General features: G+C 31.0%; 1 protein-coding gene across 1 annotated transcript; it reads left to right on the forward strand.

Moving 5' to 3' along the window:
• On the forward strand, positions 1-27,610 carry LOC143085329 (uncharacterized). The gene is made up of 16 exons (XM_076261613.1): positions 1-68; positions 2,356-2,415; positions 6,104-6,171; positions 6,465-6,602; positions 9,074-9,316; positions 10,583-10,816; positions 11,552-11,776; positions 13,101-13,223; positions 15,443-15,640; positions 17,760-17,885; positions 20,979-21,173; positions 23,608-23,658; positions 24,432-24,636; positions 25,569-25,676; positions 26,537-26,602; positions 27,147-27,610. Exons 2-16 carry the CDS (start codon positions 2,359-2,361, stop codon positions 27,444-27,446), a joined length of 2,337 nt encoding a protein of 778 aa, XP_076117728.1. The 5' UTR covers positions 1-68; positions 2,356-2,358; the 3' UTR covers positions 27,447-27,610.

The following is a 27,610-nucleotide window of genomic DNA, read 5'->3' on the forward strand; positions in this document are numbered from 1 at the left end:
GAACTAATACGGGAAGTAAAAACCGAAAACGAAAACAGGAGCTTTTCTAAGCGTTAAGATCAAAGAAGGTAAGTAATCATTACTTTTATGTGATTATAATTGAAATCTAGATTGATAAAACAGAACATGTTGCAGTTCGCTAAATTTCTTCATAACAGTATATTTTGTAGTCATTATATGTACATAATACTAAGACTTAGTTGTATCACATTATCATCGAACGCTTTTGTTGACGGTTGTTATGCATATGTATCTAAGATAATACCATGTTTTTTTTAAAGTGTTTATAAACTTAAAGAAACCGACACTGATCAATATCAACCTCACTATGCATTTCTAAGAATTAATATACAATCACATACATGTATATATAACCAATGTTTAAGGAAACGTTTAAAGTGAAAGTGACATGATGACCATGATAGTAAATATGAAATACACAATGTACTAAGAATGATTTTTTCATTCCGGAGTAAACAAAATGTGTTGAAAATTTAAAAAAAAAATGCATTGTTGAGACGTATTCTACTACACAAAATCTATAGAAGGATTGGAAACATTATATCGCAAAAAATGCAAAACATCATATTTATCCTCATGTGTGGCAAGTTCGTTTTGAAATACGTCAGTGCAAACACCGAATTAACTCACAAAATCTGATCACTCACTATAATTAAAATGGTAATGGTATTTCTTTATCATCTTTATTTCAATTTGATACAAAAATATGATTGTTAAATATACACTAGCGAGAAAAATATGATGATGATATTACAACTGTTTTCCTCAATACATGCAGGTAAGTTAGTTATAACTGAAGCATATTTGCGACAAACTATTCAAAATAATACTTACGACAAAATTAATGCTGAAACAAATAGAAGAAAGAAAATTATGACAGAAAGCATCAATTAAACATTGTTAAACGACAGCCACCAAATAAATGGTTTATGGTTTCAGTTACGCACTCATAAAATGTGGCCGGGTTGAACATTACTGTGAGCAATTAACCATCATCTAAACTAGCTATATAGGACAGTGGTGGGACAATACAACACAGGAACATTCTACAAAAATCACTGGAATATTCAAAAATAGTTAAATAAGTAGGTGTATTGCTGTTATACGGTATTTCAATGTGTACAATTTAGTTTGAAGGAGAGTGCAAATAAGACTCTGCAACTAACTTTAAGGAACTTCGCTATTTCACATTTTTCGACTACATGTAAAGTTTCTATTTCATAGATTTTTTTTTTTCAAATAAGCACGTTTATTATACCCCCGGTTTGAAAAAAGGGGGGTATACTATTTTACCTCTGTCTGTGCATCCATCCATCCGTCAGTGCGTCCGTCCGTCCAATGAATATTTTTCGTCGCATTTTTCTCAGGAACTACAACACATGGATTTCTGAAAATTTGTTTCAGGGTTTATATTAGTCTGCTTTACCGTGTGACGCGATTTCAGATTCATCACTCGACAACTTCCTGTTTACCGAACACTTGTATGATTTTACACATGATAGCCAAGTTTAAATTTTTGTCACATTTTCCTCAGGAACTACAATACTAGGATTTCTGAACTTTTGGTTTCAAGGTTTATAGAAGTCAGTTAAACCGTGTGATGCGTTTTCAGATTCAAATAAATTATCTACCGTGCTACAATATTATACATGTAGGTCTTCGAAGCGATATTTTCCCAATTTATTGTCCTTACCTTAGCAAGATGTGCACTAATACTTCTATGACAGCGTGGACACTACCCCTGTACTGTTTCTAGCGTTACAAACCCCACATATACATTTCATCATCGGCTGTAATGTGAACTGTAAACTGTATAGTCCGGACTGACTCAAGCAGATAATATGCAAATTTAGAACGACTGAATTAAACCCCAGCTGATCTACATATATTTCATGCCACCATACATCATAATTGTGTTTCATCCTTAGTATTGCGGCCACATGAGAAAAATAATAACTCTATGAATGAAATATATCTTATATAACGTACAATGTAGTTCATTGAGTTGTCCAGTGCTCAAAACACATGGTAGTTTGAGTTACCACAATAATGGCACGGAAATAATGGATAGGTTCAAAACCAAGGATTGAGCTTCAACAACCATAATTATAATAAAGGGTGTTTTTTTATTAGCTACTGAAGATTTCTTTAATTAAGACAATTATCGGTCCATCAGTTGCCCCCGTGTGCTGCTTATGTCATGTAAAAAACACTAGATAAAAAGTTGCATTCTGAGACATAATTCATTTGTAGCCATGCAAACTATAATCTCTCTCCGGTTTGCATTATAATTATTCGTTATTTTATTAATCATTGGTTTATGTTTTTTTAAAGATCATGAATAAATTTGGAAAGACTCCAAAACAGACGAAATCATATGACCTCACGGATATGGTGAGTGTAACAGTGCGCATGCGTGTTAATATAAAATGTGATGCTCACTTAGATGATAATCATTCATATCCAAAATGATTTAGAAATATGCATAAGAACATTCATAAAATACAAAATAACTTTGTATTGTGGTAGCTTCGCACACAAGTAGATATATAATTAGATATAATAGTACATCTTACAAACGAAGACGAAGATGTAAGAATTTACAAACACAGACCTAAGCATTTGTCAGTAAGATTATATTGTACATTGCATTATTAGTTCATAAGCAAACATGCATTGTTAATTTTGTTGTTGGTTGCTTTGAAAACCAATTAAACAATTTCAAAAATGCTAGATGTTGTAAACTAGTTAGTATTCTCGATCATAAAAGCCATGTAAATAGCCTGCGAATCTGCGTGTCTATCCTGATACGGACAATACAGGAAGTCTAAACACGTCAATTGATGTATATTATTTGCACTGGTAAATGGCTGTGAAAAATGAACATACATGATGCAAATCTTAAATCTTTACGTCCAGAGTGAATTATTTTTTCCAATGTTTGACCAAATACACCGTTAGTGTATTTCATATTTGTTTATCACCAAATACAAAAAATAAATAGTTTGTTTTCAAGCGCACCAAAAACTAAGATAAATGTAGTTGTAATATATAGGATATCTAAGTTTTTGTGGTTTTATTCTAAGTTTATGGCAAATTTTGTCTGGCTTGACCCAGAACAAACATTTATAAATGATTAAGATACTACTATATTGAGGACCGTGAACTTGCAAGAGCTTACATGATATACCAAAATCCGGTTCGTAAGCCGATTGAAAGTTTACCTTTAAGTTAGTGTGATAATTTTCTTTTGGAGTACATGTACAAAAATGTAAGATGAAAGACGGGGATCGTGATATTATGATCTAGTACGTTGAAATAGAGTTTAGCATGTCTTTTTAAAAAGCAAACTTATTTAATTAAAATTCTCAGAAACAGGAACAGAAACGTTGAAAGCAAGTTATTAATAAGTATAGTGTACATAATTTACACGTTGAATGATTTATTTCTGAATGATGTATTTCTAAATGAATACGGAGGCAATTTTTATTATAACAGCTGGGGAGCTTTTAAAAAGATTAATTTTACTAAATATTACAGCATCACGAAATAATTTTGCAGTCGCAAAGAAGCAATAAGTTTGCGTATTGTTTAAAAATCATTAAAGAAATATAGATTCCTACACTGCAACAAGTGTATTACGATATTTCTCCACTCGAGACAGTTAAATTTTATTATTTAAAGCACGAGGCTTGCCGAGCTCTTTAAATAACTAAAATTTAACTGTCGAGAGTGGAGAAATATCGTAATACACGAGTTATAGTGTCGGAATCTGTTTCTCTAATGATTTTTATCCTTCTTTTTCAAAGATTTTCAGAAACTTGTGTTCTTTCTATGCGACGTCATCAGGCATTGCCGCCTTTTTTTCATGGCGTCACAATAGGAAAATTCAGAAGAAAACAAAACATTTAGACGTCATAATCAAATTTCGACTAATCATTTGCCGAGAACAGATTTTTCACTAGTGAGGAGAAATATTTTTCTCACACCGGTCAGGAAATGTGAAAATAGCACAAAAATTAGAGAAACAGATTCCATCACCAAATCTCGTGTAATACGATATTTTTCCACTCTCGACAGTAAATAACGAACCTCGCGTTTTAAATTTGAAAATTTAACTGTCTCGAGAGGATAAATATCGTATCATACTCGATGCAGTGATAGAATCTATATTTATCATTTAAGCATATGCCATTTTCTAGATAAAATAATAATTAAGTCAAATGAAGAAGTCAAATATATCATTCAGTATTTAAAAAAACAGATCGAAAACTGCATGTTTGATAATTTACATGGTTGTTTTTCTTGCGCGTTGTTGCACGAGGCACGTGTTCTCATACACTTTTATGCAACATCATATGTCTGCCATCAGAATTTCCTGGTCCATTATAATATGTAACCAGTTGCTAAAGATGCAATTTTATAATAAGGTTAAATTTTCAGAAATTCAAAAGTATGCGTTACTTAATTTTTCGGCCGTAAGGCAGCTTCAAATTGTTTTCCTTTCTGATATTAGATTATTGTTTTGTAATCATCGACTGTTTTTATTGGCGGATAATTATTATCCAATGAATAATCTGCGATGTAATAAATCACTATAAAAAAAATAAGTTACAATTTTCCAACAGGTAAAGCCTCCGTCACACTAGACCATGATCGCACCACGTTCACTGCAATCTAAAATACAATCACATTGTGGTGAGCGGTGTACGATACGATATTTTGAATGAATGAATTAATTTTATTTCTCATTAGCTACAAATTACACAGTTACAGAGAATATAGTATGTACTATAAACAATTTCTTTAAATATTAGACGCCTAACCATTAACTAGGGTGAAATAAAGAGATCTTTTATATTTTGGAATAAAAGCAATGTAAAGCTAAAATAAGCACACACTAATGTTTGGATATCTTTTTGTCGTATTTATTTTTTATTCAAGCGTCACCGATGGTCCGAGAACACAATTATCGTACTTTTTTTTTGGATATAGTCCCTGGTGTGGATAGTGTGTAACTACGGGGCGCCGAATGGGACTCTTGTGGTTTTGTACAAAATTCAATTCTGTCATAACAAAATCATTTTTGTCTTACAAAACTATGTGATACAGACTTGTTTTATGAGAACTTCAATTTTGTGATGACAAAATTCATTTTTGTAGACAAAATTCATTTTTGTCATGACAAAATTTCATTTTTGTAGACAAAATTCATTTTGTCATGACAAAAGTCAATTTTGTCAAAAAGGTATGCAAATATGAACTTATTTGCATACAAAATTGAATTTGTTACCTGATATGGAAATTAAAACACAAAAGTCAATTGTGTGAGACAAAATTGAATTTTGTGAGACAAAATTGACTTTTGTGAGACAAAATTGACTTTTGTGAGACAAAATTGACTTTTGTGAGACAAAATTGACTTTGTGAGACAAAACTCAATTTTGTGAGACAAAATTCAATTTTGTCAATTTTGTCTCACAAAAGTCAATTTTGTCTCACAAATGTCAAGTTTGTCTCACTAAAGTACATTTTGTCTCACAGAAGTCAATTTTGTTTTACAAAAGTCAATTTTGTCTCACAAAAGTCAATTTTGTCTCACAAAATTTTGTATCCAAATTAGTTCACAGAATCCAAACTAAACTAATTCGCCTACAAAATTTACTTTTGTCGCCCAGTTTCAAATTAGGTAACAAAAGTAAAGTCTGTGTTACAAAAATGAATTTTGTCATCACAAAAGTAACTTTTGTCCACTGAAAGATAATTTTGTATGACAAAATTTTAAATTTGTAGTAAAACTATGCTACAAATTTTGTTAAACTGAACTCATATTTGTTGAACAAAACTCACTTTTGTCCGTACAAAATTGAATTTCGAGTACAAAACCACAAGAGTCCCATTCGGCGCCCCGTAGTAACTAGTACATTTTATTTATAAACCTTCCAAATTGATTTCTTCATGTTTTATGACTCAAATAGTAAATGTTTTTAATCACCATTTATGCTTACTAAGAACTAACTATATTTTTCTTAAACAATATTAGATTGTTCGTGTTACGCACATGCCTTTTTTGTAATTAAAGAGACCGGATGCGAAAAAGATCAATGCAAAACATAAGCCAAAGGGAGGACATGATGAATCGCAGAGTCTGTGAGTATTTAAGAACCTTTACTAAACTTTCAAAATACGGCAAACATGATAAACAATAACAATAATCACAGAGATATAAATTTAGAGAATTCTATAAAGTTCAAATCTTTCATGTGCTTTTAACGAGTCAACAAAACCGAAAAGGACTATCAAAAACATATAATTTATCTAAAACATCCAAAGAATTGTTTACACTCCAAAAATAGTTAATTTCACTAGCTTTATAAATCTTTATTACAAAAGTGTATGATATAAAGTTCTTTGATAGAAGTTTTTTTTTTATATATATATAGAAGTCCGTTTCTGCAGTTGACGTACAATAAATTGATTCAAATACATGCAAGTGGTGCGTCTGCAAACAAACCACAGACAGACGCTTTAACAGAAAATCAGATTGATTCTGAACTTACATGGGTAGCTGAAGAAATTAAGTAAGTTTTAAATACATGTTCTTCTATAAAGCTAAGAAATTGGAAAGAAAACTAGAAAATAATTCTTTTGTAAATTTTTAGAGAACAGATATACATGCAACGTGTGTGAAGATATTACGAATTACGAATCAACGAGTTAGTTTTTACAACCACCGCGTTGAAAATGATAAACAACGCGTTAAAAATGATACCAACGCGTGGAAAGTGAAAACCAACGCGTTGGAAGTAGAAACCAATGCGTTGAAAGTGAAAACCAACACGTTGAAAATGAAAACAGACGCGTTGAAATTTTTAACGGTATGTTTATACCGCCAATGACACGAACGGCCACTCATAAGTACCTGCCATAGGAGAAAGAACAAGAATTCAATTAGTCATAAAAACAATGTCGGTCAACCTTGTCTTGAATATTGTCTTCCTTGATTTTAGACAAACAAATGTTCAACCTGTATTTTGTCCATAATATAAGCTTATACCTACACTTTTAATTGCCTGTAAATACAGTACATGTGTAAAATTCTACTCTGGGTCATTATAAAAAAAAAACATGCAAAACAATGTTATTTGGTATGTTTAAGTTAAAAGACATGAAAATAATCTAAATGTATCAAAATGACACTTGCATATGTTAGATATGAATGTTTTGTGATACACTATAGACAGTTTACAGTATGAAATGTTATAAAAACATCCTAAATGTTTTATCAACTGTTATTTTTTACTATAAATCCTTTCAGACCTGAAATAGGACTAGTATTCATATCATTTGTTATTAGGATTTATCTTTTTTTATTGCATTTTGGTAAATACAAACATTTTGTAATGATTTGGGAGGTGTATGTTGGTTTTATAATAAGAAGTTACACCAAAAGGAAAAGTCTCGTGTTTTAAGTTTTGATGTTATATTTGTTATTCTCATCGGATTTTGTCTAATGCTTAGTGCGTTTCTGTGTGTGTTACATTTTTATGTTGTGTCGTCATTCTCCTCTTATATTTAATGCGTTTCCCTCGGTTTTGGTTTGTGACCCGGATTTGTTTTTTTCTATCGATTTATGAGTTTTGAACATCGGTATACTACTGTTGCCTTTATTTTTAAAAGTCTCATTTGTTAAGTCAATGGTGTAACAAACAGACAAACTGGTAAGGTAAGAGTTATATGTATCTCAAGATTTCAGCGCTTATTTCGTAACTTAATCTTAGAATACACCTTGAATATATCATGACAATCAGCATTGTTTTGTGTTTCTTTCATGTTTAACAAGCGAAACATCATATTATTTATAAAAAACAATACTTATTTAACAATTTTTTAACAATATCATGTATTACATATACAAAGTTTTCACAAACTGATGTATGCTGGTAACACCAATGACACTATTTAGTAGCACTATCGACATTTTTAGTAATGGATGTTATGTCATATAATTTGAGATTTTTTAGCCTAAGAATTATTTTTCATCTTTTTCTTTTGCTCGGTGTTCTTGGCTTTGTGTTCAGTACTTAATAAAAGTAAAATTTGAAATGTGATGTCAATGGTGATACTTTTATGTCATTGGAGTCACTGAAGGGTCAGTGGTGTTACTATGTAAAAATGTGACATTTTTTATTTTTTCTATCCATAAATGAAAATGTTTTTAGATCGTATACGAAAGATTAGGTATATTATAATCATCTAATATTATACATTTTACATAAATGTATTCTGAAATTTATGTTTGAATAGAATGCACAGCTATATGAATAATGTCAATAATTCGTAATTTAAACCTAAACAAAAAACTGGAACAGTTGTTTGATGTTTAACAATAATACTTAGTACCTAAACGTATGTTTTAAAGTGGTAAGACCATTGACACGATTCTATCAAAGGATGACCTAAAATTGTTAAAATTGAAGGAACTCTTCATATTTCCCGTTGCATATTTCTGAATATCGTTGCTACCATACTATAGAATAGAGGGACACATTTAAATGTTTAAAACAATGACATCATTTTTCAAAATATTACCTCGTCCAAATTTGCACTTTTTTTGATAATGACCCTGTTAAAAACAGAGATATTGACAATGTGTACATTTTGTAAATTCTGTACGTTTACAGGTAAAACTAGAAAATTATTTAAAATTAGTAAACCTAAATACATATACTGAACTTATTAGTTAATGAAATAGTAATGAAATTTCATTTATTGTGAACGTGAAACTTTTAAGATAGAAGAAACATCTAGAGCACTCAGCACTGCCAGATAACCATTTGCGAATTTTTCTTTTTCTAAGTAGTTTATCGTTTAATCGAGTAACGTCATAGCACCCAAATTGCACTAAGTACCCAAATTGCACCCATTTAGCAAACATTGCAGTTGACAAGTTTTCTTAGAGACTAAACATTTTTTTTATGATTTGACATGTCATTATAGTTATTGATATTGACAAAAGTCTATAACTCTGTGTATAAATATAATTCTATAGATGCTTTCGTCAAGAACAACAAGCATTATCAGGAATAAAAAACATTTTGCAAAGTTGTAAAGTTTCACTACCCCACGAAGAGGCTAAAAAACAACAGTCTAGTGGTAGCAAGCACAACAAAGCAGGAAAACCGCCGACTCCAAAAAAGACCAAAGACAAAAATGAGGATGACGATGTTACAGTAATTAACACAGAAATCACACGAATTATTGATGAAGTTAAAACATTACAAGCGGATGTTAAGTAAGTTTAAAATCAGAAATAGACATACTATGTCCGTGTCATTTTGGTCTGTTATGGACAGTTGTCTCATTGGCAATCATACATCTTCTTTTTTATATGTACAAGAGAAACAACTTTGGTTGTTGCCTTTTGCTGACAGCAGACTAAATCCTGTGGTGATTGTTTATCTAAAACCCTTATCAGGAAAGCTACTGATAATATTTTAACCAAAACAAAACAAAACAAAAGATCGAGATGATACTTCTGCGCATACTAATGAGTCGAATATGCTTGATCAGGAAATGCAGAAAAATTAAAAAGAAACCAGAGTTTGTTTTTACTCCACAAAACTTTTACAAGGTCGTTTGATGTACTTGGTACGTTATTCTGAGCTTGTTTTGACCAAATTTAGTGTTTAACGAATGGTACTGACACTTGTTCATTACTATTAAACGCACGACGTTCTCTAGACATCTTCTGTAACAACTGTGCTTTGGGTTGCTGGTTCGTTTACGTATTATTACATGACTTGTATTTAGGAGATATTTATATTGTATTTAAGCTCTGACGGTATCAATCGGTGATTTGATGTTCGCAAATTAAGTTTACTGGCGACGCGTTATCGGAGACAGTAAACGGGTATTTGCGACCATAAAATCACCAATTAATGACGTCGGAGCTTAAAATACAATATTGCTATCTCCATTCTAATGAAACTAACAGAAAACAACGTTAAAACTTGTAATTAAAATCATATATCGTCTGCGCTTGCGCTTACGTTCCATATCATCAATTTTTAATTGATGCCATGAAAATTAGTGACATTATCCAATCAAATCCAATCAAAATGAAAGTTACAAACGTTTGTTGCATTAGAATGAAACATACAAGTCATGTAATTATATGTAATTGGAATTGGCTAACATCAATCTTGTGTCCATCTGAAATTAACGTTAATTTCCAAAGGAAATGTAACATTCATGATGACATGAGCTTCTACAATAAGGTGCACAAGTAATAAAAGAAAAACTTGACATAAACTGTGTTTTTATGATCCTATAACCATAAGTATTGAATACTTCTATTAGTAATGTTTAAGGGTTGTTAAAGCGTTGACCGTGCGTACGTTTTAGAATGCATCGCTTTCGCGGTTCATACAAAATATACGTCGGTAAACGCTTTTACACCCCAATATATTTATAAAAAGAAGCATTCAGTTCTTACATATTTCTTCTCTTATATTATAAAAGTACAGAACCGTTTATAATATCAACTGTATCATTGTAGAATCTATCGACAAACAAGTGAGTCAATTTTAGAGATAAAAGACTTACTGAAAAACCGTTTTAAATCCAAGGAAGAGGGTTCAAAAGATGCAAAATCAAAACGACCAATGCAGACTGACCCACAAACGAAATCGACCGATATAAAAGTTGATGATCATGTAAACAACATAAGAGAAATCAAAACAGAAATATCGCAGATAATAAATGAACTAAGCATATTGGAAAAAGATATGCAGTAAGTTTATAATCGTAGAGTTACAATAAACTAAGTTCAAATGGGATTTTCCTTAAATGAATTATATACATTGAATTCATTGACAATGCTGATAAGAGTGGTTTTTATAGGGGGAATTTGAAAAAGAGCTTACTCCGCATGAGTGGGAAATATATAAACAATGTCCACGATAAATTTTCTTTCATACAGTTCCTATATGATCAACAAATTCCTGGTGGCAACAATAACGTGTCAAGGCTAAGATATTAAACAGTTTGGGAAGAACATTAAATTTGATAAAATATTTCGTGTAAGCAGAATCCAGTTGAAATCTTTTTTAAATGCTATCTACCTTTTAAAATGTACTTTAAGAAGTAGAACGATTTTGTGTTAAGAACATGTAAGACATATGGCTTTGAGGTCCATGAAACGAGGATTAAATTAAATAAAAAGAAATAAACCATAAGGCAATTCAAGAAAAACTGTTAGTGATTGTTTTGAATTCAACCGAGGAATTAACATCATTTGATTTAAAGTTGATAAGGGTTAGATAGCATTTAACTCTTTAACCTCTAACTTGATTGAAATTACAGAACCTTTCAAACTATACGCAAATGTTTTCAATTTCAATATATTTTGCAATTATAAAACATTGCATAAAGGAATAGTATTTGTTTGACGCTGGTTAATGGGTTAATTCACTGAATATTTTGGTAAATACAAAAACGAGTTAATGTATTCTGGACGATGTTATAGGTCATTGCTATCCTTAGCCCAACAAGGAGGATTTGAAAGTCAAAATGACAAAGGCAAACATAAAAAGAAAGTAACAGAACAACTACAAGGAAAGGTCACAGCACATCAAGCTTTTGAGAAAGTACAGGCCATTTTACATGGTCAAATGAAAACGACTGACTCTGCAACAAACAAAAGACAAGCTCTTGATGCAGTAAACGAAAAGCAAGCCAAGAAAGAAAATGAGTATGATTGTTTTTAAATATTTTAATATTTATAAGAAAAAGAGGTAAACATTTTTATTTTAACATCAATGATGAAATTCTATAGACTTTCAGTGCCATCAAGAAAACATTAATATCATAAGTCCGAGCTCATTTTGTCAATTAAAAATTCAGAAGATTGATATATTAATCAAATAAATTTAATCGAGAACTAGAAATGTACAAGATAAAAAAGTATATACGATAGATCAGAATCTTGATGTATGAAAAATGCGAAATTTATGCATGAAGGAAAAATAATATCGAATCTGTTAATTCCTTCATTTTACATGGATACCATTTTCCTGGATTGAGACGAAAAAGTATTATGCATTTCTTATTATTTATCTATAAATAACTGCAGTGTGTATATTTGAAACAAAAATTTTGAAACAAGTGCAAATATTTTTCTTAAACATTATTGATAAAGACTTCCAAATTATCATAAATTTGATGTAAAGTGATGGTGGCCATGGATACTGTTAACAAGGCCCTTTTGTAGATGGCAATTCCACCATGTGACTTTCAATTTCTAAAAAGAAATAGTACTGTAACAGTAATATTATCACGCATAACTATTTTAGCATTGTTTTTATTAAAAAAAGTGGAAAATTAAGAAAATATAAGTATTGTCGCATATGGAGGACATATATCAACTCTTTCCTTTTAATAAAATACATGTACCACTAGTGATTACTGCATAGAAACAAAATGAAATGAAGATAGGTGTATTCCGTAATATAAAAATCGGTACTTCCAAGAAGAATTAATTATTTCCTTCGTATAGGTATGTGTTATCGTTTGAAATTAAAACAAAAGTTGGTTTTGTTTTAAATACTAGTAATGCAAATGAATATTAAAAGTTTCTTAAATGAATGGCCATGGGAGTTTAAGTGTTCCTGCTCTTCCAAGTTGGTTTCTGAGTCCATACATTTAGGTACTTGGTCCATTACGACAACTAGATTATCTGAAATATTAGGGACGTTTGATAAATTTTTCACAAACGAAGTCCCTTTCGACAGGACTGTATTTGGCTACTTTAATGTACATAAAGTAAACTGGATTAAACAATCGGATTCAAAAGAATTCGCAAATAATTAAAACATTGGTTTTTACCACGTTTAAAAAAACGCGTCTCCTTATTAAGTAATCGATTTTCTGAGGCTATCTTGCGTAAAAAAAACCCAAACAAACGCACAAGCAAACACAGTTGTTAGTATTTAATCAATAAGAATGAAATTTTCTTCTGTAAGTTATTTTATCATGGTGATATCGTGTGTATTCGTTTTTTTTAATTTAATTTGTAGGACAATGAGGAATTGTTTACAGAAAATAACTGAAACAAGTATGCAAAGTAAGAACGGGACTGACATTGAAATGTTAACGAAGGAATCACAAAGTATTGTGGAAACTTTAAAGGAGACTGCAAGGTTGGTATAATTTGTGAGCACAAATCTACAAATATCCTTGACTAAAGCAAACAAACAAAAAATAGCATCGTTGAAAACATTAAATATGCAAACAATTGAAATGTCATAATTACATGATGTTATAATAGTTCTCTGATATTTTATATTAACAAACTAATTGGAATTTGTTACATAGATAAGACCGTTGGTTTTCCCGTTTGAATGGTTTTACACTAGTAATTTTTGGGGCCCTTTAAAGCTTGCTGTTCGGTGTGAGCCTAGGCTCCATGTTGAAGACCGTTAATCAATCTATAGTGGTTTACTTTTATAAATTTTGACTTGGATGGAGAGTTGTGTCATTGGAACTCATACCACTTCTTCCTATATATATCAACATGTTATTCCCTATCACTCTCACATTATTATGGCTTATGAGGCACATCTATTGCACTTGTCCTAATAAAGTCAGGAACCTAATATTCGGTGGTTGCCGTTTGTTTGATGTGGTAAATAAGTGTTTCTTCGTTTAAAAAAAAAATAAATTAGACCGTTGTTTTTCCTGTTGAAATGGTCTTACACTAGTCATTTTGGGACCCTTAATAGCTTGCTGTTCGATGTGAGTCAAGGCTGCTTGTTGAAGACCGCAATTTGACCTATAATGGATAGTTTGTTGCAAATAGTGACTTGTATGGAGAGTTGTCTCAATGGCACTTATACCACTTCTTCTTATATCTATGTAAATTGATTTCTCCTCTATTTATTGTTATATAAGTGATAGTTCGAGTCGAAAAACATGTTTATATAAGTAATTTGTAGAGGAGAAATATACGCAATGTTTTGTAACACAATGTAGTGTAAGAGTAATTAAATTATGAGATTTATTAAAATAACAAAAACATGGTTTACTACGTGTGTCGGTCATTTTTCTATAAACGTAGTACGATAAATTGTCGTGCCTACTTGGTCTCTCCTTGTTTATTTTGTCATTTAGGACCACAAAAATTTCTTATAAGACTAAGTTTTAGCCTTATTTTAAATACTTATTTCTTCCCTAAAATTTACCTTTTAAAGCGTTAATATAACCCACAACTGTAACACAACACATGGTTATTTGGGATAGTAGTTTATTAAAGCCTGCCTGGACCAGTGTCCATAACGGACGGTCTCCTCTATACAGTAAAATACATAAGTATATATACAGAATATAAACAGTGTCAAGGTTTTGTATTTATTTGACCATTATAGTCTTAAATCAAAAGATACAGGGATGAATATCTATTAAGTTGACTCTTATTGGCATGTTTTGACCAACCTGGAAATTGATGTTTGAAGAATACACGTCTGTCCAGTGTTTTAACTAATTGTTTTTGCTACATGTCACCACCTGGTCTGCATGTAAACATGGTATATGCAACGTAGCGGTCAATTATACAACCTTTTACAAGGTCGTGATTTTCTTAATAGATATTCCCCTGTATTTATTTTATTCAATTTAACATTGTGAGAATATATAATCATAAATATAAATATTTTAAGCCCATCATATTGTCACATTCCTCCCTTTCTTAAGAAATATAATTTTATATTTTAGTTAAAATCGGTGACAATATAAATGCTTGCAAATTTCCCTAAAAACAACAAAAAAATATTCATAAACAAAATCATTTCAAAAGTTCAAACAACATCTAAATGTTCAGCAATGTATAGTTAATTCAATTCTTGTGTGAATAACTATTAAAGTTGTTAAAGTTATCATAACACCCCTCATAACATCAAATATTGAAACTTCTTATTCGTAGAAAAAGGCGCAACTATCAACTGCAGACCGTCTTCATAACCCCGACTCCAGTGAACTGCTCCTCTGATCGTCGTTTTAAACTCCAACAATTCATTTATTTATCTGTAACGCCAATTCCCGTCATTCAGAAGTACTGCAATTACTCCGACAGTCATTGATATACTCCGGCCTGCATGTAATCCACCAGCCGTCGTTGATAACTCCGACCTGCATGTAATCCTCTACTGATGATCTATGTAGAACTTGACCTATCGGGGGGTCGAGTAAGTGTGTGGATATTAGTATTATTTTCATTCATTCATATATCTTATAAATAATTTTTGATGTGATTCGTCTGGATATTTTGTGAGAGTGAATGTAATCGAAATCAAATTTATTTTAACTCGTCCAAAAGTACAATGTTTGATCTAATCTATAGATGATTTCTTTATTTCATACAAAGGTTATATGAAAAGCAAAAACAAGAAAAAGATGAACTGTTGAAATTGGCACAAGAGAAAATACCAGATATTTACGGTGAAATAAAAAATAAAAAAGAAGTAAAAAAGGATTCTTCCAATCTTTTCCCGAATCTAATTTGTGAAATTATAGAAATGGCAGTCAATTTGAGAGATCTTGGAACTTTGAAAAAGGAACATTGGTATGTATAGCACTATATCGTGTTTGTACTATTTGAATTGTATTGAACCGCCGGTAGTCAACGCGAAAAATAAAACACGTACCGGAGTTATGAACGATATTCTATGGTCGAACGTTTTGTTAATTCAGATTGACATACTTTTGATAAATGATTGTTTGTCAAAAATATGTATATATATCAATCATATTGTTTTTGGAATATTCAAAATTAATATTGTGTTTCCCTAATATAAACCGTGTTCAAACGTTTTTGCCAAATTGAATTTAAAATGTGAATTTACTAATATCATGACTCCGATCATTACTGACGCATGGAATGTAATATCAAAAGTGTTCTACTTTTATGCCAAGTTCATTCAAAATATAAACACATTGAATTTATTTCTTTATTATAAAAGCAAATGTCGACGAGTGTAAGTGTTACAGGTTAGTGGATAAAATGTGTAATAAGCGAAACTTTCGCTTCTGCTCGTTTCAGGATAAAGGACTGAAGATTAGCATTTAAAAGTCAAAGCCTATCGTGATATTTTTTAAAGATTTTGAACCCAGGAATAAATCTTTTTAAAGTTATAAAATACATGTATATAACAAGGCAAAATTGAGGTGGACAACATTATATAGTTTTAAACCACAATTAGTATATATCGGCGAAATGAATTTTTGTGCAAATTCCAAAATACAATATAGTGTATGATTTTCTGATAATAATCTTATTATCAATAAAAAAATTGAAAGAAAAATTGTATGTTCTGCACATAAACATTTATGATTAGCTTCTTGTAAGATATTGATTTCATAAACTGTTATAATATTATTCATTGTTACGCACACATCAAATGTATTCAAAAAGTTATCATTTGGCAGTTCAGATTCTAATAGATTCAGAAGCATATTGAAGCTGTTTAGTACAAAATTACATTTTTGATATCAGTATTTTGCTATAACTTTGTAACTAATTGAAACCAAAATGATCATTCGTTTATCGTTTTTGGCAATACTAATCCCGATGTAGAAAATATACTTTACTGCCACAAGATGTCGAAATATCTTTAAAATCTAAAAAAAATCCCATAAGTGGAAACAAATTTCAGTAGGTTATTTTTTACAATTCTACTGAAAGCTTAGGTATATATATTTTAGGTAGAGTAATTTAGGTAGATTTAAAGAATAGTCGAAAGGAAATCACTATGATAAATTACGTTTACCAGCCCCCATCGTCGTCTTAGAAATCACCTTGCACATCTTAAACGTAAACGAATTTTGGAGCTTTACTTAAGATCGAATAAAAAGGGTAGTATGGTTTAGAATTTTCATTAAACATCATGATTATAGACACAATGTAACAGATATTTCAAAAATACGAAATCGTCAGTCTACTCGATAAACATTGTTTGATTGTGCATCCATGACTTTTTTGTAACCGTTTCAAAGTTATTGTCTTTTCTTGAAAGCTAGAAAAATACAGAGAAAATTTGCATAGCAAATGCGACAAAATATTCTAATAAGTCAGCAGGGTCGGAATCGTCAGCTGAATCCTTTTAAGAGTTATTGCCTTTCAAAAAGAATTTTCTTATTTTCATTCTTAGCTTAAACTATATATGGATAGAGTAGATAGCTAGAATATGTAAATCGCGAAATAATTAGGTACATGGTAATAAAATCTACAAACAGAACACTTAACATTTCCTATAAAAATCATAAGAGCAATTTAGGTAGATGAGAGAAGTGTATAATAAGAGTTAACTTTGAGGGATATTACAATTAAGTGTGATGCGCGTTTTTTTTATACATAAGATATATATTATATACAAACTAAAATATTTATGAAGAATGACAACTCAAAGACTTGTTGCATGATATTCGAATTCGAATAGAAAACGCAAATAATTTGATTATATATTTTTCTAAAGTCCAAAAATGTATCATTAACATCGAAGTCAAAATCGTAAAACACTTCGTTGTAATCAAGCATTGTCAGCTATGTACGTTTGCTGTTTTCGTACTAATTAACAATAAACATAAAGTTAGAATATCTCTAAGACTTATGATTCATATAAAATTGCATATTAACATAATCAAATTATTTTATGATGATACAGTCCACCATTATCCTATTGTAGGACTATGAAAACCTTCCTGATGCGATTTACCAGCCAAGATCAACAAACAAGCAAACCAGAGATAAACATCACCGATTTAGTAAAGACATCAGATGGGGTGGCACATAGCACACACGATAGAATCAGGTACGTCAAATAAACGTCAACGAAAGCTAAGATAAAATTGATAAGATCAGATGAATTTGAGCACGAAAAAGAACAGTATGATAATTAATCTATAATTATATTAAAATTTTATCCAAAGTTTGTTTATTCTGTTATTAAAACCAGTCTATCAGCATATATACGACATAGTACCATACATGTATGTGTTGCTTACCTCTAAGAGCCTGGTCCACTCTTCAGCTGTGTTGTTTATGTAAGTAAACGTGATAAGTTTAATTTGATAAGTACCATTCGAAGAAAAGCGGGCGAGATTATAATAACAACAGTTTTAACACATCCGTTGTCATGCGTGCAACAGATATTCAATAATGTTCAACAAAGTTATGATGTCATCTGTAAAATTTCCGAAGGGATAATTTAAACTTCACCGCCTGGAAACTCTTGTTTGAAGCTGTCTTGAAACCCCAACCCTCTATCAATGTTATTATGATGGGAAATCGTAACTTTGGAATATCGTTTAATTTGGGAGATATATACACTATATGCAAAAGTGAAAACTACATGACATTAATAGAAATACAGTAATGAGCAATTTTGCTCACATAAATGCAAAAATATATCCTAGGTTTAAACTATTTAAAAGATACCGGAAGATTACCAAAACAGCCTTTCAGAATAAACAATTTTAAAAAGTATATATTACCTCAGGCACAATGAAAACATGGAAATTGTAATGCTTTTCTAAACTGCTCAAGCACTCAAAAGATGTAAAAAATCAGCGGTAATCATGTTAACATATTGAATGAATGAATGAACATATTTTATTGCAGAAGCAAACATAATGCTATAGCATAATAACATAATAACCAATAACATTAATGACAGTAAACAAACAGAGAACAACACAATATTATTACTTTAACGAATGTCAATGATTTACAATATTATACTAAGCATGTTAGCCCAAAAAATATGTAGGAAGAACATTACTTCCGAAAGGGATCTACACGTACAGGAATGACATAAAATACTGTTACGTTAAATTTGCCTCAAGAAATTGTAACCATATGTTTTCATTCCATTAGATAATTTATTAACAGAAAACTTCAAAATATTTAAGAAAATGTATTATTGACATTATACAAACGCACATAGTCATTTATTTAGTCTGTAATTAACTGGAAACAGTCCTAACACAAAGGCGTTTGAAAAGGTCAAGGCGAAAATCATCATCCAGGCCATGTTCAATGAAATTAAAATATTTCTGTTTATTTCTTAAAGATGTAATGTCCGGATTATATATAGTTATCAAAGGTACCAGGATTATAATTTAGTACGCCAGACGCGCGTTTCGTCTACATAAGACTCATCAGTGACGCTCAAATCAAAAATATTTATAAACCCAAACAAGTACAAAGTTGAAGAGCATTGAGGATCCAAAATTCCAAAAAGTTGTGCCAAATACTGCTAAGGTAATCTATGCCTGGGATAAGAAAATCCTTAGTTTTTCAAAAAGTTCAAAGTTTTGTATACAGGAAATTTATAAAAATGACCACATTATTGATATTCATGTCAACACCGAAGTGTTAGTTTAAACAATATTTATTCAAAAAGTGCATGAAATATAAATATACAATATAAATACAGGGATTCGGAAACAAGAAAAACTTATATAAATCCGTCTCCCTTAAGAAAAAATGACAAAATTAGGAACATAGTATATAAGAAACTCGTATAATCTAATTTTCAATTCACATTTAACATATTTATTCTGTGGTTTGCCCGTTACTCAGAAGTCAGTTTGATCGAAAAATGTGATCAACTCTTTTTATTATAATTATGGTTCATGTATCTGAGAAATATGTAAATGTTCCGAAAAAAAGGTAACATTAAATCAAAGTTTCAACATCTAAATCGACATCGACATAAAGATAATTGTTATGGACCAAATCTCCCTGTTTCTAAAATAAATCTTTGTACAAATTTAAAAATATTTTCGTTTTCCTCATCACTGATGAGTTCACTACCTGATACTAATGTTTGTACATTATATATTGGTAGTGTAGAAATGGTTTGTGCCCTGATGAGTCTATAATTATGACATTCTAGCAAATAATGTTTGCTGCTCTCAACTTGCCCACATTTACACAGGCTGGAAAGAACAACATTTTTATGGAAAAGGTGTTCATTTAAGCCACTGCAGTTCAACCGGAGTCTGGCGTGAAGTATTTGGCCTTTTCTACAACCAGTATTATGATATGTAGGGACTTTCTTAGTATCTCGATTTATGTAATTTTTAAGTGTAAATTTTGATGGATTACATCGAACGTCTTGTGGAAGCCTGTTCCATTCACGAATAACAGATGGTAGGAAAGAGTTTTGATAAAAAGTAGTTCTACAGTTCATATTTTGGACATTAAATGCACTTCTAGTATTATAGTTATAGACTTGATATAGTTGTTGAGGTACGAGACTACAGAGATAATTAGGAGCTTGATCATGAAACATTTCGTGAAATTTAATAATTGTATGTCTGCATCTTCTTTCACTCAGAGATACCCAACCAGTATCATTATAAAGATTAGATTTAATGCAAAGCTTAGTGGCACCTGTGACTATACGAGCCGCTTCTATTTGAATGCTCTCTAGTTTGTCCTTTAAATAAATTGGTATATTATCCCACACTGTATCCGCATATTCAAGAATAGGCCTGATAAAAGTAGTCAACACTTCGGTATATATAACTTGTAGATTATTACGCGATAGCTTAAACTTTATGAGGAGTTTAAAGTTTAAGCTATCGCGTAATAATCTACAAGTTATATATACCGAAGTGTTGACTACTGGGCTGGTGATACCCTCGGGGACGAATCGTCCACCAGCAGTGGCATCGACCCAGTGGTGTAAATAGGTATTAAAGGTACCAGGATTATAATTTAGTACGCCAGACGCGCGTTTTGATTATCAGAGATGCATACTATATTATATTAACAGTGACTATGTCACATGTCACCCTGTTTAAGTTTGGCTATATTATATATACATATAAAACAAAACCATTGTACTGTAAGTATGTTACATAACAATACAATGAAATAAATATTTTATTTAAAGGTTACATGAAAACTTTAGAAATGATATATTAAGAAAGGCAGAATCAGCTGTTCAGTACACGAAAGATACAAATAGACCTCAACAGTTTAATTTGGAAAACAATTCTACAGATAATGATGTCATACAGTTTAATTCATTGTTATCAAAACTGGTCAAAAGTTTGGACGAAGAAAAAGCACAGTTTCAAAATAAAATGTAAGTTTAAGTCACTCAACATGTTAAACTTTATTCCTCATGATAGTTTGAATTGCATTCAAAATTGTGTAAATTTTAATTTTCAAAGTAATTTTTTGTATTCTTACCGTAAATATAAAAAAGAAGATGTGGTATGATTGCCAATGAGACAACTATCCACAAAAGACCAAAATGACACAGACATTAACAACTATAGGTCACCGTACGGCCTTCAACAATGAGCAAAGACCATACCGCATAGTCAGCTATAATAGGCCCCGATAAGACAATGTAAAACAATTCAAACGAGAAAACTAACGGCCTTATTTATGTAAAAAAATGAACGAAAAACAAATATGTAACACATAAACAAACGACAACCACTGAATTACAGGCTCCTGAATTGGGACAGACACATACATAAATAATGTGGCGGGGTTAAACATGTTAGTCCATTTTTTGTTTAATATGTGCTTTGTCTATAGATATATATTTCATTTGGTTTTAGTTGTGATTAAGATAATAACACAACGATGACTGCCGTAGTTTATTCACAATTTTGCGGTCGTATATTGGTATCACATTGTCGTCGTCGTCGTTCGTGTCGTCCGAAGACAGTTGGTTTCCAGATAATAACATTAGTAAAAGTGTATAGAAATTCATGAAATTTATAACTTGAAAAGGAAGGTTAGGATTGATTTCGGGGGTTATGATCCTAACAGTTTAAGAATTAGGGGCCCAAAAAAGGAGCCCAAATAAGCATTTTAGTAGTTTCCAGACAATAACTTGTGTTAAGTGTATGATTCTCTCTGAAATTATACCACAAGTTTTTATACCACAAAGGGATGGTAAGGATTGACCTTGTGGGGTTATGGCTCAAACCATTTAGGAATAAGGGGCAACAAAGGGGGAAAAACTAGGTTTTTCCTGGTTAATGGACAATTAAGACAATGTTAAAGCAGTGTAAGGGAGGTAATCCAATCACATTTAAAGAACAGTGTATTTTTATGTTTTGTTTTCAGATTAAAGAAATTAAAAAGAAAGTTTCTTCAAATATTATTATTTGTTTGCAAACAGAGGAGGGAAGGGTCAATTAATTCAAATCATATAACCAATTCTAAGTTCTTTGACTACAGTTAAACCTATTATGTTTCAAATATTTAATTACAATTTAAAATCAGACTTGTATCAAGTGCTAATATTGTGTCCATTTTTGCCCCAACTGTTCTGGGTTTGACCTCTGTGGTCGTATCCAGCTGCGCGCAGTGGAGCAATTTATTCCTTTCACATTACAGCGTTCATGTTATTATAAAGCTACGTTGATTCAGTTAACAGTCAACAATCAACACATTCGTCTTCCTGTAGTCTATTTTTCTTCCAATACTGTTAGTTGTGATTCAATTGAAAACGTGAAATTTGCACACATAATTTAAGGGTACAAATTTCTTCCTCAAGCTGAAGAGGAGGGGAAATATATTTATCTCGCTGGACTAAAGGAAAATTGCATAATTTTCTATAAATTATATTATGTTATCTTCCGTTGTCAAATGTTTTCATACAGATAAGACATTTTCATTTGAGTTTTTTACCAAAATTTAATGAGATTCTAGATTTCTTTTCTTAAGATTTGAGACCCAAATAATACCATTGCAAAAATAAGGTAAAAGTCCGAGTCTGCGTTTTTTTGCCGTATTTAAAAATTCATATATCTCGAAAAGGAGATATTTATAGCTCAATTTGTTCCTCGTCTTCTAGCATCAATATTAAATTCTTGATTTTTGTATACCCCTCCTACGATATTAGCGGGGCATTATGTTTTTTTTGGTATGTGCGTCTGTCCGTTCGTCTGTCTTTCCCACTTCAGGTTAAAGTCTTTGATCAAGGTAGTGTTCGATGAATATGAAGTCCAATCAACCTGCAACTTAGTGAACATGTTCCCTATGATATGATCTTTCTAATTTTATTACCAAATGGGAATTTTGACCCCAATTTCATGGTCAACTGAACATAGAAAATGAAAATGCGAGTGGGGCATCCGTGTATTAAGGACACGTTCTGTTTTAATTTTTACCTAAGTACATCCTTTCACATTAAGTTACTCTTGAAATCACACACTTAGTATTCCATAGGTGGCCTGTTGCAAGGCAAAATTTCTGCACATGATCCAACATACTAATTTTCAGTGGCAGACATAAATCATCACATCCGTCCTGGTCATCCCAATATGTGTAATCAACCTTTTGATTTCATATTTTGTACTAGTCCTGAGTAGTCATGTAAAACTAGCATTTTGTGTTATGCAAATAACAATCAATGAATTATCGTACTTTGACCGATAAATTGTGACTTGGATTGAGAGTTGTCTTATTGACATTCATACCACAACTTTTTATATCTATTCAGTCGTTCGTTTATTTACTGTAACACAATAAATGTAACTGATGCTTTTTTGAAGGATGAATGAAATAAAACAGTTAAAGGAAGAAAATGAGGGTCTCCAGACAAGGTAGATTCAATAAAGTTGTTTAAAATCGTACTTATTTTAAATGTTTAAACGAAATTTCAGTATATAGCATATATTACATAGATGTTAGAAAACAAATATTATTATAATCATGATAATATGACTATTGATTTACTGTTTTTTTAGCGGGTGAAAAAATTAGGAATTACATCCAAGACAACGTCAATGACTTAGGTTTATGACGACTTTTAAATTCCCGTTTTTTTTTCTCTTCGCTTTGTTCTTGTGTATTTGTATTAGTAAACTTTATTGAATATTTGAATGTATAAAAATTAGCAACTGGAAAAGACGATGATATATTGTATCAACCTCATTTAATTTCAATAATTGTATAACATAAATGAAAGGGGAAATCTCTTCACAATGATAAGATTCGACGAATGTATGTGTTACTCTACCATAACATGTTTTATTTTAAAAAGTTTGTATTATCAGCGTGCAATAATTTCAATAAATAACTCAAAACAAAATTGTTATTTTCTCGTTAAAATTGTTTCCTTTCGAAATGACTCTCGTCTTTACACGATAGAACCAATATAATCCTAATAACTGTTCTGGTCCGGTTGAGGGAATTCAAATCCTGACATCTATTCTAGTTCTACGGAAGTCAAATCCCTTAGTCGACCAAAAGACATATTGATATCAGAAAGAAAAATAGACCAAAAATGCGCAATATAACATATTTCTATATTCCTTTCGCGGTTTCGTAGATGTAGTTTATATATCATTATTGTACACATGTCTTATTTTATAAGGCTTAGTAAAGTAGCAGGTTCACGTCTAACAGAAGGTAATCCTAGCATAACAAATCTTGGTGATCCAAACAGACCTATGAAGATAGCAGAAATGTATTCGGAACTGTATGATAATGAATGGACAGATATTATGGATAAATTTGAAAATGGTAAAAAGAAACCAAAGGGCCCAAAAGTATTACAGGCTCTCTATTCTACCTTGGTGGTGAGTTTTTCTTAAGATGGTTATATGTCAGTATATGTGACAACTATCATTTCGTAGTATGCTCTCAGAACCTTATTCTTAATGACACTAATTTCGTTTCTTCTAAAAACAGATTAAAAAAAAAATATGTGGTATGATTGCCAATGAGACAACTCTCGACAAGAGACCAAATGACACAGAAATTAACAACTAAAGGTCACCGTACGGCCTTTAACAATTACCAAGACCCATACCGCATCGTCAGCTATATTACGCCCCGAAATGACAATGTAAAACGATTCAAACGAAAACAACTAACGGCTTAATTTTAGTATAATTAGTGTATTAAATAATAGCATCCGCACCACGCTTCACAGTAGAAGAATATGATTTTGTATGTCCGTTGGTGTATTATATAGGCTAGCAAAAAGTCTGTTCATGTACTTAAAATCATAAAGTCAGATCGATGATGAAGCCGTGGTATTTTGTAAACTATTAAGTTTTTCGTATTCTTCATTTGGCTATGGTGTTATCTATCTTTGCTTGAGTAATGAATATTGCATAGTGAAAATAGATCCCAAATAAGTGTAGAGAACTTTTTTGGAGTCGTTTATGTTATTTGGAAGGAAAATTTCTAAGTCCATCCCTCTTTATTCAATGACATAGTTGCTTAGCATTATACCCTACCACTTGAGTACACATTACGGATTAACAGATTAAACTAAAGAATTGAATCGGATTGTAATACAGTGAATTATAATTTATGATTATGATAATAATTTAAATTTTGTTTTATTGTCAGTTGTCTAATTATGACATAAATAGCTCTTTATTTAAATGAATCTGAATATAAACATTTGTACTAACATGTCAAAACTAAATGAAATATATTGTTTTGAAATAAATCAGACTTATATTCAATAAACATTCAAAACGAAACTATTTCCCTTCAGGGCTCTTACCAGCTATGCATTACAAAATCAACCGCTCTTGAAGAGAAGGTCAAGGAAATAATCCAAAGTGCAGCAAAAGTATTCATGATAAACGGGCTTGAGGAAGAGGTAAAGAAAAAGAATACAGTACAAGTCATGTACTCTTTTCGCGAGTAATTGTTTCCCCGAATTTGGTATTTTTTTTATTAAATTCTAAATATATCAAAAAATTACTTACTGAATTGATATATTTGTATTTATTTTAAAGTAATAAAAAAAAAAACCGAAACTAATGTCGATTATTCAATAATCAAATATTACGTTTGTTTAATCCGCCATTTTCTAAATAAGAAAATGTCTGTACAAGTCAGGAATATGACAGTTGTTATTCCTTCGTTTTTATGTGTTTGAGCTTTTGCTTTTGCCATTTGATTAGGGACTTAGTTTTGACTGATATAATCGAAGGAATATATGTAAAATTAAAGAATCTTGCAATAGACTAAAACAGAATTACAGATACAACTGACTTGAAGACTTTCCAATATGTCACATTCGTTTGCACGATCTTTATTCTGTAAACATTATATTTTCTTGTAAAAAAATACATATATGTACGACATTCCGGATCGCTTATGTGATCGTAAAATCATTAATAGAAACAAAGCACTAAGTAGTTCTTACATGAAAATAAAACCTTATAAGTCATAGAAGGGAACATATGCATGCTATACCAATGTTGTTTTCATTTAAATTATTCTTCATCTGGTCCGACTATTTGAATAACACTTCCTTGTTCGTCTACAGTGTTGGGCAGTGTCATTTGTTGAATATACAAATACACCAATGTTAGCGACACCGGATGTTTTGAGTCTGTATAAGGTTTTTGTTCCTTGTGGTGTATAGTAATTCCAGAAGATCTGAAACCTAAATGTTCCATTTTTAGGATCTGTATACGTACTTATACTGACATATCGATATGATTTATTTAGGTGATTAACCAAGCTAAACCTTTAAGGAAACAGCATGCAGAAACAGCAGCTGCACTATTATTAAAGGCAAGTACTTTAAAGAAAAAAATAAGTACTGCAATCGCAACGAATAGATTGGCAATCAAACACCAAACATGATAAGCTTGATATCATTGTCAAAGAACTCCATTTATGTCGTATTTGTCAATTCAAAATTAAACTGTATATTATCATACTGAATAAGATTCCAAAGTTTAATCCAATTTACAATAGGGTTAGTTGCTATATTTCATAGATGTTACTACACCCTTATAAACAAATAAGAAGAAAGGAAAGAAATAAACATGGGCATAATATCTACATTGTATTTACAAGAACAGTGCTATAACAAAAATATTTTACATCTATCATTATAACCTATTTTAAAAATTCAAAGAAGACTTCTGTCAATGCCTATTTAATATTTAAATATTAATTATCAAATAATGTACAACTAAGCATACAAGGAATAGACTGTCAGAGGCAAAATACATTTTATACTGATTCGGCTACACCCTTGATGAATTTTGTTCATGTTGGAATGCATATTGGATAAGCGTTTTTTAAGTTTATATGTCTTATCATTTTTAAGGAATTTAGATTACCTAAAGATCAAACTGTCATGAAACATTTGAAGGTGGACAAAGATATGATAAAAGATATTCTTCCAACTACTTTTTTCGAAAAGTGTGTTACGTTGTGCTGGATGATGATAATGCAAGATCCGCCTATGATTCTGCAAGAAGGACCAAAACCAGGTTCAACATATGACAGAAATATATTTCGGGAATATACATCAAGTGGAACCAAAGTTGAATTTACCATTTGGCCAGCGTTAATTTTGAACGAAGGAGGTCCTTTGCTCGTAAAAGGTGTCGTTAGTGTAAAATAAATCAGGTATTAGTTCTTTTTCTGATATGAGTGAACACTTAACATTATAATGATTTCCTATCCACGGGAATGTACATATTTCCGTCAGTTATTTTAAAGATTAAAAACATAGGATGTACCTTTTGTTAAATGTAACATTACAAACAATAAAATTAAATTTAAAAA

This window comes from Mytilus galloprovincialis, chromosome 8, assembly GCF_965363235.1.
Source record: "Mytilus galloprovincialis chromosome 8, xbMytGall1.hap1.1, whole genome shotgun sequence".
Lineage (NCBI taxonomy): Eukaryota > Metazoa > Mollusca > Bivalvia > Mytilida > Mytilidae > Mytilus > Mytilus galloprovincialis.